The sequence below is a fragment of the Mesoplodon bidens genome (genome assembly GCF_964165515.1).
Source record: "Mesoplodon bidens genome assembly, chromosome: 1".
In the NCBI taxonomy this organism is placed as follows: domain Eukaryota; kingdom Metazoa; phylum Chordata; class Mammalia; order Artiodactyla; family Ziphiidae; genus Mesoplodon; species Mesoplodon bidens.
This window is the reverse complement of record NC_138176.1, coordinates 87,728,679-87,744,863: the sequence shown is the minus strand read 5'-3', so window position 1 is coordinate 87,744,863 and position 16,185 is coordinate 87,728,679. Positions and strand designations below refer to the sequence as shown.

Here is a 16,185-nt window from a genome sequence, read left to right as displayed (position 1 = left end):
GGAGGAAGATGGCGGAAGAGTAAGACGCGGAGATCACCTTCCTCCCCACAGATACATCAGAAATTCATCTACACGTGGAACAACTCTTACAGAACACCTACTGAACGCTGACAGAAGACTTCAGACCCCCCAAAAGGCAAGAAGCTCCCCACATACCTGGGTAGGGCAAAAGAAAAAAAGAATAAACAGAGACAATAGGATAGGGACGGGACCTGCACCAGTGGGAGGGAGCCGTGAAGGAGGAAAGGTTTCCACACACTAGAAGCCCCTTAGCAGGCGGAGACTGCAGGTGGCGGAGGGGGAAAGCTTCGGAGTAGTGGAGGAGAGCACAGCAACAGGGGTGTGGAGGGCAAAGCGGAGAGATTCCCGCACAGAGGATCGGTGCCCTCAGGCACACACCAGCCCGAGAGGCTTGTCTGCTCCGCCTCCGCCACCGGGGCGGGTGGGGCTGGGAGCTGAGGCTCGGGTATCGGTTTCAGTCGGAGCGCAGGGAGAGGACTGGGGCTGGCGGCAGGAAGAGAGCCTGAAGGGGTTAGTGCACCACGGCTAGCCCGGAGGGAGTCCGGGGGGAAAAAGTCTGGAGCTGCCCGAAGAGGCAAGAGACTTTTTCTTCCCTTTTGTTTCCTGGTGCGCGAGGAGAGGGCATTAAGAGCGCTGCTTAAAGAAGCTCCAGAGACCGGCGCAAGCCGTGGCAAAAGGCGCGGACCCCGGAGCGGGCGTGGGACGCTGGGGCTGCTGCTGCCGCCGCCACAAGGCCTGTGTGCGAGTGCAGGTCACTGTCCACCCCGCCTTCCAGGAAGCCTGTGCAGCCCGCCACTGCCGGGGTCCCGGGACCCAGGGACGGCTTCCCCGGGAAAGCGCACAGAGCGCCTCGGGCTGGTGCAATGTCACGCTGGCATATGCCACCGCAGGCCCGCCCCGCACTGCGTGCCCCTCCCTCCCCTCGGCCTGAGTGAGCCAGAGCCCCCGAATCAGCGGCTCCTTTAAACCCGTCCTGTCTGAGCGAAGAACGGACGCCCTCCGGCGACCTACGCGCAGAGGCGGGGCCAGGTCCAAGGCTGAGACCCGGGAGCTGTGAGAGCATAGAAGAGACAGGGAAATCTCTCTGTGCAGCCTTGGAGGCAGCGGAATAAAGCTCCACGGTCCGCTTGATGTGTCCTGCGTCTGTGGAGTGCATGAATGGACAGCGAATCATCCCAAATTGAGGAGGTGGACTTTGAGGACAAGATTTAAGATTTTTCCACCTTTTCCTCTTTTTACAACGAATTATCCCAAATTAAGGAGGTGGACTTTGAGAGCAAGATTTCAGACTTTTTCCCCTTTTCTTCTTTTTACAACGAATTATCCCAAATTGAGGAGGTGGACTTCGAGAGCAAGATTTTCGATTTTTTCCCCCTGTTCTCTTTTTGTGAATGTGTATGTGTATGCTTCTGGGTGAGATTTTCTCTGTATAGCTTTGCTTCCACCATAGGTCCCAGGGTTCTATCCGTCCGTTTTGTTTTTTTTTTTTCCCCAATAATTACTTTTTTTAATTTTTAATAACGCTACTATATTTTATACTTTATTCTATTTTACTTTATCTTCTCTCTTTCTTCTTTTCCTACCTTCCCTTCCTCTCTCCCTCCCTCCGCCCCTTTCTTTCTTTCTTTCCTTCCTCCCTCCCTCCTGTCTTTCTTTCTTTCCTTCCTCCCTCCCTCCCTCCCGTCTTTATTTCTTTCTTTATTTATTTACTTCCTTCCTCCCTCCCTCCCTCTCTCGTCTTTCTTTCTTTCCTTCCTCCCTCCCCTCTCTCCTGTCTTTCTTTCATTCTTTCTTTCGTTCTTTCTTTTTCTTCTGTCCTTCCTCCCTCCCTCCCCTTCTTTCTTCCTTTCTTTCTTTTTCTTTCCTGCCTCCCTCCCTCCCTCCTTTCTTTCTTTCCGTCCTTCTGCCCTCCCTCCCTCCCTCCTTTATTTCTTTCTTCCTTCCTTCCTTCCTTTCTTTCCTTCTTCCTTTCTTTCTCTCTCTCTTTCTTTCTTCTACTAATTCTTTCTTTCTACTTTTTCTCCCTTTTATTCTGAGCCGGGTAGAAGAAAGGCTCTTGGTGCTGCAGCCAGGAGTCAGTGCTGTGCCTCTGAAGTGGGAGAGCCAACTTCAGGACACGGGTCCACAAGAGACCTCCCAGCTCCACATAATATCAAGCGGCGAAAATCTCCCAGAGATCTCCATCTCAACACCAGCACCCAGCTTCAGTCAACGACCAGCAAGCTACAGTGCTGGTCACCCTATGCTAAGCAACTAGCAAGACAGGAACACAATCCCACCCATTAGCAGAGAGGCTGCCTAAAAACATAATAAGGCCACAGGCACCCCAAAACACACCACCAGACGTGGACCTGTCCACCAGAAAGACAAGATCAAGCCTCAACCACCAGAACACAGGCACAAGTACCCCCCACCAGGAAGCCTACACAACCCACTGAAACAACCTTAGCCACTGGGGACAGACACCAAAAACAATGGGAACTACAAATCTGCAGCCTGCAAAAAGGAGACCCCAAACACAGGAAGATAAGCAAAATGAGAAGACAGAAAAACACACAGCAGGTGAAGGAGCAAGATAAAAACCTACCAGACCTAACAAATGAAGAGGTAATAGGCAGTCTACCTGAAAAAGAATTCAGAATAATGATAGTAAAGATGATCCAAGATTCTATTTCCAAGATCCAAAATCTTGGAAATAGAATAGACAAAATGCAAGAAACAGTTAACAAGGACCTAGAAGAACTAAAGATGAATCAAACATCGATTAAAAACACAATAAATGAAATGAAAAATACTCTGGATGGGATCAATAGGAGAATAACTGAGGCAGAAGAACGGATAAGTGAGGTGGAAGATAAAATAGTGGAAATAACTGCTGCACAGCAAAGTAAAGAAAAAAGAATGGAAAGAACAGAGGACAGTCTCAGAGACCTCTGGGACAACATTAAACGCACCAACATTTGAATTATAGGGGGTCCAGAAGAAGAAGAGAAAAAGAAAGGGACTGAGAAAATATTTGAAGAGATTATAGTGGAAAACTTCCCTAATATAGGAAAGGAAATAGTTAATCAAGTCCAGGAGGCACAGAGAGTCCCATACAGAATAAATCCAAGGAGAAATACGCCAAGACACATATTAATCAAACAGTCAAAAATTAAACACAAAGAAATCATATTAAAAGCAGCAAGGGAAAAACAACAAATAACACACAAGGGAATCCCCATCAGGATAACAGCTGATCTCTCAGCAGAAACTCTACAAGCCGGAAGGGAGTGGCAGGACATAATTAAAGTGATGAAGGAGAAAAACCTGCAACCAAGATTACTCTACCCAGCAAGGATCTCATTCAGATTTGATGGAGAAATTAAAACCTTTACAGACAAGCAAAAGCTGGGAGAGTTCAGCACCACCAAACCAGCTTTACAACAAATGCTAAAGGAACTTCTCTAGGCAAGAAACACAACAGAAGGAAAATACCTACAATAACGAACCCAAAACAATTAAGGAAATGGGAATAGGAACATACATATCAAGAATTACCTTAAATGTAAATGGACTAAATGCTCCCACCAAAAGACACAGATTGGCTGAATGGATACAAAAACAAGACCCATATATATGCTGTCTACAAGAGACCCACTTCAGACCTAGAGACACATACAGATTGAAAGTAAGGGGATGGAAAAAGATATTCCATGCAAATGGAAATCAAAAGGAAGCTGGAGTAGCAATTCTTATATCAGACAAAATAGACTTTAAAATAAAGACTATTAGAAGAGACAAAGAAGGACACTACATAATGATAAAGGGATCGATCCAAGAAGAAGATATAACAATTGTAAATATTTATGCACCCAACATAGAAGCACCTCAATACATAAGGCAAATACTAACAGCCATAAAAGGGGAAATCGACTGTAACACACTCATAGTAGGGGACTTTAACACCCCACTTTCACCAATGGACAGATCATCCAAAATGAAAATCAATAAGGAAACACAAGCTTTAAATGATACATTAAACAAGATGGACTTAATTGATATTTATAGGACATTCCATCCAAAAACAACAGAATAAACATTTTTCTCAAATGCTCATGGAACATTCTCCAGGATAGATCATATCTTGGGTCACAAATCAAGCCTTGGTAAATTTAAGAAAATTGAAATTGTATCAAGTATCTTTTCCGACCACAATGCTATGAGACTAGACATCAATTACAGGAAAAGATCTGTAAAAAATACAAACACATGGAGGCTAAACAATACACTACTCAATCACGAAGTGATCACTGAAGAAATCAAAGAGGAAATAAAAAAATACCTAGAAACAAATGACAATGGAGACACGACGACCCAAAACCTATGGGATGCAGCAAAAGCAGTTCTAAGGGGGAAGTTTATAGCAATACAATCCCACCTTAAGAAACAGGAAACATCTCGAGTAAACCACCTGACCCTGCACCTAAAGCAATTAGAGAAAAAAGAACAAAAAACCCCCAAAGTTAGCAGAAGGAAAGAAATCATAAAGATCAGATCAGAAATAAATGAAAAAGAAATGAAGGAAACGATAGCAAAGATCAATAAAACTAAAAGCTGGTTCTTTGAGAAGATAAACAGAATTGATAAACCGTTAGCCAGACTCATCAAGAAAAAAAGGGAGAAGACTCAAATCAAGAGAATTAGAAATGAAAAAGGAGAAGTAACAACTGACACTGCAGAAATACAAAAGATCATGAGAGATTACTACAAGAAACTCTATGCCAATAAAATGGACAACCTGGAAGAAATGGACAAAGTCTTAGAAATGCACAACCTGCCAAGACTGAATCAGGAAGAAATAGAAAATACGAATAGACCAATCAAGCACTGAAACTGAAACTGTGATTAAAAATCTTCCAACCAACAAAAGCCCAGGACCAGATGGCTTCACAGGCGAATTCTATCAAACAATTAGAGAAGAAGTAACACCTATCCTTCTCAAACTCTTCCAAAATATAGCAGAGGGAGGAGCACTCCCAAACTCATTCTACGAGGCCACCATCACCTTGATACCAAAACCAGGCAAGGATGTCACAAAGAAAGAAAACTACAGGCCAATATCACTGATGAACATAGATGCAAAAAACCTCAACAAAATACTAGCAAACAGAATCCAACAGCACATTAAAAGCATCGTACACCATGATCAAGTGGGCTTTACTCCAGGAATGCAAGGATTCTTCAATGTATGCAAATCAATCAATGTGATACACCATATTAACAAGTTGAAGGAGAAAAACCATATGATCATCTCAATAGATGCAGAGAAAGCTTTTGACAAAATTCAACACCCATTTATGATAAAAACCCTGCAGAAAGTAGGCATAGAGGGAACTTTCCTCAACGTAATAAAGGCCATATATGACAAACCCACAGCCAACATCGTCCTCAATGGTGAAAAACTGAAACCATTTCCACTAATATCAGGAACAAGACAAGGTTGCCCACTCTCACCACTCTTATTCAACATAGTTTTGGAAGTTTTAGCCACAGCAATCAGAGAAGAAAAGGAAATAAAAGGAATCCAAATTGGAAAAGAAGAAGTAAAGCTGTCACTGTTTGCAGATGACATGATACTATACATAGAGAATCCTAAAGATGCTACCAGAAAACTACTAGAGCTAATCAATGAATTTGGTAAAGTAGCAGGATACAAAATTAATGCACAGAAATCTCTGGCATTCCTGTACACTAATGATGAAAAATCTGAAAGTGAAATCAAGAAAACACTCCCATTTACCATTGCAACAAAAAGAATAAAATATCTAGGAATAAACCTACCTAAGGAGACAAAAGACCTGTATGCAGAAAATTATAAGACACTGATGAAAGAAATTAAAGATGATACAAATAGATGGAGAGATATACCTGCTCCTGGATTGGAAGAATCAATATTGTGAAAATGACTCTACTACCCAAAGCAATCTACAGATTCAATGCAATCCCTATCAAACTACCACTGGCATTTTTCACAGAACTAGAACAAAAAACTTCACAATTTGTTTGGAAAAACAAAAGACCCCGAATAGCCAAAGCAATCTTGAGAACGAAAAACGGAGCTGGAGGAATCAGGCTCCCTGACTTCAGACTATACTACAAAGCTACAGTAATCAAGACAGTGTGGTACTGGCACAAAAACAGAAAGATAGATCAATGGAACAGGATAGAAAGCCCAGAGATAAACCCACGCACATATGGTCAACTTATCTTTGATAAAGGAGGCAGGAATGTACAGTGGAGAAAGGACAGTCTCTTTAATAAGTGGTGCTGGGAAAACTGGATAGGGACATGTAAAAGTATGAGATTAGATCACTCCCTAACACCATACACAAAAATAAGCTCAAAATGGATTAGAGACCTAAATGTAAGGCCAGAAACTATCAAACTCTTAGAGGAAAACATAGGCAGAACACTCTATGACATAAATCACAGCAAGATCCTTTTGGACCCACCTCCTAGAGAAATGGAAATAAAAACAAAGATAAACAAATGGGACCTAATGAAACTTCAAAGCTTTTGCACAGCAAAGGAAACCATAAACAAGACCAAAAGACAACCCTCAGAATGGGAGAAAATATTTGCAAATGAAGCAACTGACAAAGGATTAATCTCAAAAATTTATAAGCAGCTCATGCAGCTCAATAGCAAAAAAACAAACAACCCAATCCAAAAATGGGCAGAAGACTTAAATAGGCATTTCTCCAAAGAAGATATACAGACTGCCAACAAACACATGAAAGAATGCTCAACATCATTAATCATTAGAGAAATGCAAATCAAAACTACAATGAGATATCATCTCACACCAGTCAGAATGGCCATCATCAAAAAATCTAGAAACAATAAATGCTGGAGAGGGTGTGGAGAAAAGGGAACACTCTTGCACTGCTGGTGGGAATGTGAATTGGTACAGCCACTATGGAGAACAGTATGGAGGTTCCTTAAAAAACTACAAATAGAACTACCATATGACCCAGCAATCCCACTACTGGGCATATACCCTGAGAAAACCATAATTCAAAAAGAGACATGTACCAAAATGTTCATTACAGCTCTATTCACAGTAGCCCGGAGATGGAAACAACCTAAGTGTCCATCATCGGATGAAAGGATAAAGAAGATGTGGCACATATATACAATGGAATATTACTCAGCCATAAAAAGAAACGAAACTGAGCTATTTGTAATGAGGTGGATAGACCTAGAGTCTGTCATACAGAGTGAAGTAAGTCAGAAAGAGAAAGACAAATACCGTATGCTAACACATATATATGGAATTTAAGAAAAAAATTGTCATGAAGAACCTAGGGGTAAAAGAGGAATAAAGACACAGACCTACTTGAGAATGGACTTGAGGATATGGGGAGGGGGAAGGGTAAGCTGTGACAAAGCAAAAGAGAGGCAGGGACATATATACAGTACCAAACGTAAGGTAGATAGATAGTGGGAAGCAGCCGCATAGCACAGGGAGATCAGCTCGGTGCTTTGTGACCGCCTGGAGGGGTGGGATAGGGAGGGTGGGAGGGAGGGAGACGCAAGAGGGAAGGGATGGGGGAACAGATGTATATGTATGACTGATTCACTTTGTTATAAAGCAGAAACTAATAAAATAAATAAATAAATAAATAAAGTTGGCTAAATCCAATTAGCTAAATCTTTAATTTATATATTACAGTTGGAATATTTATCAGGAATGTTTCAACAGCTTTAATAAGAATGTCCCATTTTGGTTACTTGTGACAAAAACATTATAAACAGTTACCAAAATTTCCTTTCACACAGTTCATCCTGGTTTCTTAAGTATTTAAATTTCTTAAGTGTTTCAACAATTAATATCTGGTTTCTTTTGCATCAGAATTTAAATTTCTTTTTTAATTGAAATTCTTTTTTCTTCCTATTAATTCCAAATTTAAATTTTGCCTATTTGCTCTGTCAGTAGTAATGAAAAAGTTGTTAAAATATTCTAATTAACACCGTTAACTACATTTGCTCAATATTAAAACCAAGGTAGTATTTTGGTAAATTCTGCATTTTGGTTATTGACATATTTATTTTCTGGCTAGGGTTCTGGATATATGGCCAAATAATATCCTTTCATAGGAAAGGATATTGAAGGGCTTAAGGTCATTCAGTTAATTACTGGTAGGGCAAATATTAAAATCCCAAATATACTGACTTGCAGAACTGGGGCTTTTTCCTCTATTCTCTACTGTCATCTGCCTCTAAATAATACAGGTCCTACTTTGAACCTGCTTGATTTAATTGTGCTTATATAACTCAGAAGCATGGACAAATTCAAACACAAATAGAAAGGTAAATAAATATTGGATTTTATCCTGAATTCCAACAGTAAAGTTTTAAAACTCAAGATAGGGCTTCCCTGGTGGCACAGTGGTTGAGAGTCTGCCTGCCAATGCAGGGGACGTGGGTTCGTGCCCTGGTCCGGGAAGATCCCACATGCCGCAGAGCAGCTGGGCCCGTGAGCCATGGCCGCTGAGCCTGCGCATCCGGAGCCTGTGCTCCGCAACGGGAGAGGCCGCATGAGTGACAGGCCCGTGTACCGCAAAAAAAAAAAATATATATATATGGAGGTTCTTTTAAAATTCTTACCTTTATACATAGAAAGGCATTTAATAGAGGTCCATAGAGAGTTATCTGAGAATCTGGAGAAAGTTCCATTTCTACATGAAGTTTATCAGGTGGAAGTTCTGAGGGATCAATAGGTGGACGTGAAGAAGTAGAGGGAGAAGAAACAACTCTGTCTGTTTTCTGGGATGGCCTTAATACAGATAGCATTGTTTCTTCCATTTCTGACACTGGAATAAATTGAGGAAAAAAGAATAATGTTTGAGGGGTGAGGGAGGAAAGCACCTCTTAAAAGTTCTTCAAAGAACTAGTCACTAAGAAATTCTATTTTGCAAATATGAAAGCAACTAATGCTATAAAATATCTGTAGTATATAATGAAAACAAACCTGAAAGATTAATAGTTAAGAATGCAATAAAGAATGGACTTCATTGAAATATGTATAAAATAAATCAAACTTCAAAGAATCGATGCAAAATTCCCATTAACTAAGGCAACATTCTCATCAAGTTCTGTCAATATACTGTAAGTCTGGGTCACAATTAGGCTTTAACTATACTTAGGCATTAAACTATAAAGTTATTTTCACATAAACAGCTATTCAAATGCAGTGTGACATTATGAACATATACATATGAGAAAGTTACAAAGACTATTCTTAAAAACTTAACTCACTGGAAAAATACACAGAAAATATCACTTGACTCTAATTCCACTTTGGATCCAAATAAAGCAGCACTTAAGCCTCAGGGAAACTATAAATGATATGACAGCTGTCAAAATGCATTAAAGAAACTAACATTTCACAAAATCTAGTGCTTTAAATATACAGATTTACATATACCTAACTTCATACTCCAGCTCTGCTGCTTCTAGCTCAGCAGACCTTGAGAAAATTACTTACTTTCTCTGAGCATATTTCCTCAACTCTACAATGACAATAATAATTATAACATCTATCTCACAGAGTTGCTTGAAGAGTTAAATGAGATAAAGTAAACCAGGAAACAGCTTGGCCTAGTATTTGATATATACAGTATTTGATATAGTACTTGATATATAGTAAACGCTCAATGAAAGTTAGCTGTAATTACACCAAAATCCTTAAAAGATTTTAAATGTATAAAATTGCCAATAGATGCATTTCCAAATATTTTTAATTTCTCCTTGTATCTTGGATGTTTATCAATTATAACACTAGATATTTCAACGTACAAATTATATAAAAACACTTACATGACTGTTTTAGCTGTTCATCTGCTTTTTGTGGATAAATTGGATGCCATGTGTAATCAATTGTAAGCATGACACTTGGGACAGTCCAGCATTCAACCCAACCAGCCCTTTGAAGAGTAAAAATAAAGTTTCTAGTCTGGTACTTATTCCTTTGATTGTATACAGACACCAGTTACAGATAATCAAATTTTACTATCATTCTTTTAAAGAATTAGAAGAGTAATTTCTCCACATAAACACAAAATACTTAGATCACTAATATTAAGTACTTACTTTTCTTGAGTAATGTTCCGCCATTTTGGTTTAACTGTTTTCTGGCTACTTTGACATTCAGCAGGAATACCAGTATCATGAGTCATTTTATTTGGGTGGCAATTCTTTACCAGCATAAATAATGAATATTTACTAGGGTGGCAATCTGGTAGAAACAAATGAAGATCAACATCTTCTCCCTAAAAAATAATTTATAATAACCCAAAGTAACAAAATAGGTACATAAATTTGTTAGGTTACTATTTACAAGCAAGCTTACCTATAATAATCAATTAAACAGAAAATAAACATAAATTTGAAATGGCAGGTTTTACACTGAATAATCAGGTAAGTAACTGGAATAAGATCTTACATTGACTGAAACTAAATTCTGCGTAGAAAGTCAAGAATGAGACTTCCCTGGTGGTGCAGTGGTTAAGAATCCACCTGCCAATTCAGGGGACATGGGTTCAAGCCCTGGTCCAGGAAGATCCCACATGCCATGGAGCAACTAAGCCTGTGTGCCACAACTACTGAGCCTGCGCTCTAGGGCCTGCGAGCCACAACTACGGAGCCTGAGTGCCACAACTACTGAAGCCCGCGCACCTAGGGCCCATGTTCCACAATAAGAGAAGCCACCGCAATGAGAAGCCCGTGCACCACAACGAAGAGTAGCCCCTGCTCTCCACAACTAGGGAAAGCCCACACGCAGCAATGAACACCCAACACAGCCAAAAATAACAAATTAATTAATTAATTAATTAGTTAACCTTCTTTAAAAAAGATAATAATAAAAATAAAATCTCTAAGTAAAAGAAAGTCAGGGAAAAAAATCAGGGAAATAAACAGCACAGTTTCTAGAAAACAGTAAGAAGATTATCTTCCATGGGTTTCCTTGGATATTTCACACGTAACTCAGTAAAAAAAAATTAAAAATCAGCTAATATAAGCTCAGGTGGAATATGTTCTGTATTTTAAAAAACATGATTGTCTATTTTGATTCTAGTAAGTCTTGGTTCCTCAACTGCTTTTTAAGAATTATATCAAAGGATCTTCACTGAGTTTCACTTTTTTCCTTATAGGTCCCTGAATCTTTGCTCATTTTGATGCTTGGTTTCTAAACAGGCAACACAATGGGGTGGTTAAAAGAGTGGAGCCCTAAGCTATACTGCCTGGGCTCGAATTCTAACTTGGCCACTCACTAGCTATATGACAACTTACATCAACTTGCCTCCTCAGTTTCCTATTCTGTAAATGCAGATAATAACAACAACTACTACAAGAGGGTTGTTCTGAGAATGATTAAATGAGTTACTACACATAAAGCACTTGGAGAAGTGTCTGGCATAAAGAAGATGTTAATACTTGCTGGATGCTCTTATTATTGCTGCTATTTTTTACCTTCATAACCTCCATCAATACTACAACTACCAATGATTGTATACCTTAAAGTTAGGTGTACCATGAATTTTGAACTCCTAAGAGCTGGCTTTTGGATCATGGGGTTTATTCCTTGAATTCATGGTTAAAATTAGGACTGAAATACAGCTGACCCTTGAACAACACAGGTTTGAACTGCACAGGCCACTTACACATGGATGTTTTTTCAACAGTAAATATTACAGTCCTACACAATCTGTGGTTCGTTGAATCTGCAGATGCTGAACCTCAGATACAGAGGAACCAAGGACATGGAGGATATAAGGAGAACTGACTCTAAGTAACTGCACACGAATTTATGATGGCAGGGAGGGTCAGCGTCCCTAACCTCCACATTGTTCAAGTGTCAACTGTATAGAGAAATGTAAAATCCAGTTCACAGACTAATATTAGACCTAGAATAAGTTCTTAAGAGAACATATAGATTAGTCACAGAGGTCAGAAATGAGCTCTAACAAAATAATCGACTCAAGGAATTTTTTTTTTTGCCCAGGTTTTTTTTTTAATAGAAGTATAGTTGATTTACAATATTATATTCATTTCAGTCATATAACACAATTCAGTGTTTTTATGGATTATATGCTATATCAATACAAAGTTATTATAAAATATTGACTATATTCCCAGTGCTGTACATTACATCCCCATGACTTATTTTATAACTGGTAGTTTATATCTCTTAATCTCCTTCACCTACTTCACCCTTCCTCCTTCCCCTCCCCCCTCTGGTAACCACTAGTTTGTTTTCTGTATCTGGAAGTCCATTTCTGTTTTATCTGTTTATTTGTTTTGTTTTTTAGATTCCAAATATAAGTGAAGACATACAGTATTTGTCTTTCTCTGTTTGACTTATTTCACTAAGCATAATACCCCTCCAGGTCATCCATTTATCCATCATAAATGGCAAGGTCTCATCCTTTTTTATGGCTGAGTAATACTCCAGTGAGTATATATATCACATCTTCTTTATCCATTCATCTGTCAATGGGCACTGAGGTCACTTCCATATCCTGGCTATTGTTAATAATGCTGCTATGAACACTGGGGTACACATATCTTTTCAAGTTACTGCCCAACTTCTTAGGGGAACTTGGGGAACTTAGGGGAAAGGCAGAATATTACAGTTAACTACAAAAAAGAAACAGGCAATTCTGTGCCACTGAAGTTAGTGAACAATGGTGGAAAACCAAAATACTTCAGGGTGGCAACAGGATGGGCAGGAGAGAGTAAAGGTAAGTGCTGGGAAATCAAATTTACTAATAAACCTTGTGGAATAAACAATGCATCTAATTATACGTACTCTTAAAGAGAACTTGGTATTACATGTAGCTGGAACAAAGTCCGTAAACGGCAAAGAGAAATCAATGTTTAGTGTTTCCCCACAGGCTGCCAGGTACACTGCAAAAAAAAAAAAAAAGAAAAGAAATTTACTTTTAATTACAAAAAAATTTTAAACAAAAACTGCCTTAAATACACACCTAAACAAAATTAAATTTAATATACTTAGTGTAATACAAATTCTGAAATAGTTCTGTGAGAGTCTTATAAGACAATGGAAAAGAAGATCAATTCTAGTATCTATTAAAACTACAAAAATCAATACCAGTTTTCTTTGTTGGTATTTGTCTTAATGAACAGAATACTAAACTAATTTTTAAAAAGTACTTACCATTTTCCTGTTGTTTAGTGGAACAGTCAATCCAATTGTGCTGATTAGCTGCCCAAATCATTTCAAATTGATGAAACATGATTTTAAAATTCCATGTATATGGAACAAATGAAAAAATGTCTGGAGCACTATCGCTTGACCAGTCTTGAATTAAATCTAAAATTATTGAGGTAGGAGACAGAATGTAAAATTAACTGAAATTCAGAAAACAAAATAAAAATATTCTAACACCAAAAAGTTTCCTATTGTTACCTAAAAAGAACTTTTATACAAAAAGGTGATTAAGATGTAGCTAAATGATTGGACACTAAAAATGCTTACTTACTAATCATAGTTCCAAATAAGAAAACTTTTATGCATTTCATATACCTATTATGTTTTTAAAGAAACTTCAGAAGATAAAAGAGGAAAAAAAATTACCTGATATTCTGTTACCAAAACACCTAACATTGTGGATATATCTCATCCTAGTTCTTTTTTCTATGTAGATTTTTACACTATCCTAGATGTACAAGTTAAATTACTTTTTTTTCATTGAACTCAAAATTTTGCCATGTTACTTCGTACACATTAACAAAAATTTTGTTCATTAAAAAGATATGCAGTGATTGAGCTCTTCCCTGTTGATTAGAACCGGGTGCTGGGAGAGCTATAAGCAGACAGGAAAAAGAAACACGCCGAAGGCAGTAGAATTCCAGAGCTGATGAAAGGTTCTTGGTGCTGAAGCCAGGAGTCAGTGCTGTGCCTCTGAAGTGGGAGAGCCAACTTCAGGACACGGGTCCACAAGAGACCTCCCAGCTCCACATAATATCAAGCGGCGAAAATCTCCCAGAGATCTCCATCTCAACACCAGCACCCAGCTTCAGTCAATGACCAGCAAGCTACAATGCTGGTCACCCTATGCCAAACAACTAACAAGACAGGAACACAACCCCACCCATTAGCAGAGAGGCTGCCTAAAAACATACTAAGGCCACAGGCACCCCAAAACACACCACCAGACGTGAACCTATCCACCAGAAAGACAAGATCCAGCCTCAACCACCAGAACACAGGCACTAGTCCTCCCCACGAGGAAGCCTACACAACCTACTGAAACAACCTTAGCCACTGGGGACAGACACCAAAAACAATGGGAACTACGAATCTGCAGCCTGCAAAAAGGAGACCCCAAACACAGGAAGATAAGCAAAATGAGAAGACAGAAAAACACACAGCAGGTGAAGGAGCAAGATAAAAACCTACCAGACCTAACAAATGAAGAGGTAATAGGCAGTCTACCTGAAAAAGAATTCAGAATAATGATAGTAAAGATGATCCAAGATTCTATTTCCAAGATCCAAAATCTTGGAAATAGAATAGACAAAATGCAAGAAACAGTTAACAAGGACCTAGAAGAACTAAAGATGAATCAAGCATCGATTAAAAACACAATAAATGAAATGAAAAATACTCTAGATGGGATCAATAGGAGAATAACTGAGGCAGAAGAACGGATAAGTGAGGTGGAAGATAAAATAGTGGAAATAACTGCTGCACAGCAAAGTAAAGAAAAAAGAATGGAAAGAACAGAGGACAGTCTCAGAGACCTCTGGGACAACATTAAACGCACCAACATTTGAATTATAGGGGGTCCAGAAGAAGAAGAGAAAAAGAAAGGGACTGAGAAAATATTTGAAGAGATTATAGTGGAAAACTTCCCTAATATAGGAAAGGAAATAGTTAATCAAGTCCAGGAGGCACAGAGAGTCCCATACAGAATAAATCCAAGGAGAAATACGCCAAGACACATATTAATCAAACGGTCAAAAATTAAACACAAAGAAATCATATTAAAAGCAGCAAGGGAAAAACAACAAATAACACACAAGGGAATTCCCATCAGGATAACAGCTGATCTCTCAGCAGAAACTCTACAAGCCGGAAGGGAGTGGCAGGACATAATTAAAGTGATGAAGGAGAAAAACCTGCAACCAAGATTACTCTACCCAGCAAGGATCTCATTCAGATTTGATGGAGAAATTAAAACCTTTACAGACAAGCAAAAGCTGGGAGAGTTCAGCACCACCAAACCAGCTTTACAACAAATGCTAAAGGAACTTCTCTAGGCAAGAAACACAACAGAAGGAAAATACCTACAATAACGAACCCAAAACAATTAAGAAAATGGGAATAGGAACATACATATCAATAATTACCTTAAATGTAAATGGACTAAATGCTCCCACCAAAAGACACAGATTGGCTGAATGGATACAAAAACAAGACCCATATATATGCTGTCTACAAGAGACCCACTTCAGACCTAGAGACACATACAGACTGAAAGTAAGGGGATGGAAAAAGATATTCCATGCAAATGGAAATCAAAAGGAAGCTGGAGTAGCAATTCTTATATCAGACAAAATAGACTTTAAAATAAAGACTATTAGAAGAGACAAAGAAGGACACTACATAATGATAAAGGGATCGATCCAAGAAGAAGATATAACAATTGTAAATATTTATGCACCCAACATAGAAGCACCTCAATACATAAGGCAAATACTAACAGCCATAAAAGGGGAAATCGACAGTAACACACTCATAGTAGGGGACTTTAACACCCCACTTTCACCAATGGACAGATCATCCAAAATGAAAATCAATAAGGAAACACAAGCTTTAAATGATACATTAAACAAGATGGACTTAATTGATATTTATAGGACATTCCATCCAAAAACAACAGAATACACATTTTTCTCAAGTGCTCATGGAACATTCTCCAGGATAGATCATATCTTGGGTCACAAATCAAGCCTTGGTAAATTTAAGAAAATTGAAATTGTATCAAGTATCTTTTCCGACCACAATGCTATGAGACTAGACATCAATTACAGGAAAAGATCTGTAAAAAATACAAACACATGGAGGCTAAACAATACACTACTCAATAA

General features: G+C 38.8%; 1 protein-coding gene across 2 annotated transcripts in view; it reads right to left on the bottom strand.

The window, feature by feature from the left end:
- Nucleotides 1–16,185, bottom strand: part of BLTP1 (bridge-like lipid transfer protein family member 1) — a 216,686-nt gene that overhangs the window by 139,518 nt on the left and 60,983 nt on the right. For both annotated transcript variants that reach the window (XM_081223831.1, XM_081223832.1), the window contains exons 16-20: nt 13,247–13,402; nt 12,878–12,975; nt 10,159–10,337; nt 9,886–9,992; nt 8,674–8,879 (exon numbers count right to left, since the gene is read on the bottom strand). In XM_081223831.1, the coding sequence (XP_081079957.1) occupies nt 8,674–8,879; nt 9,886–9,992; nt 10,159–10,337; nt 12,878–12,975; nt 13,247–13,402 (746 nt within the window). The remainder of the gene's footprint in view (nt 1–8,673; nt 8,880–9,885; nt 9,993–10,158; nt 10,338–12,877; nt 12,976–13,246; nt 13,403–16,185) is intronic.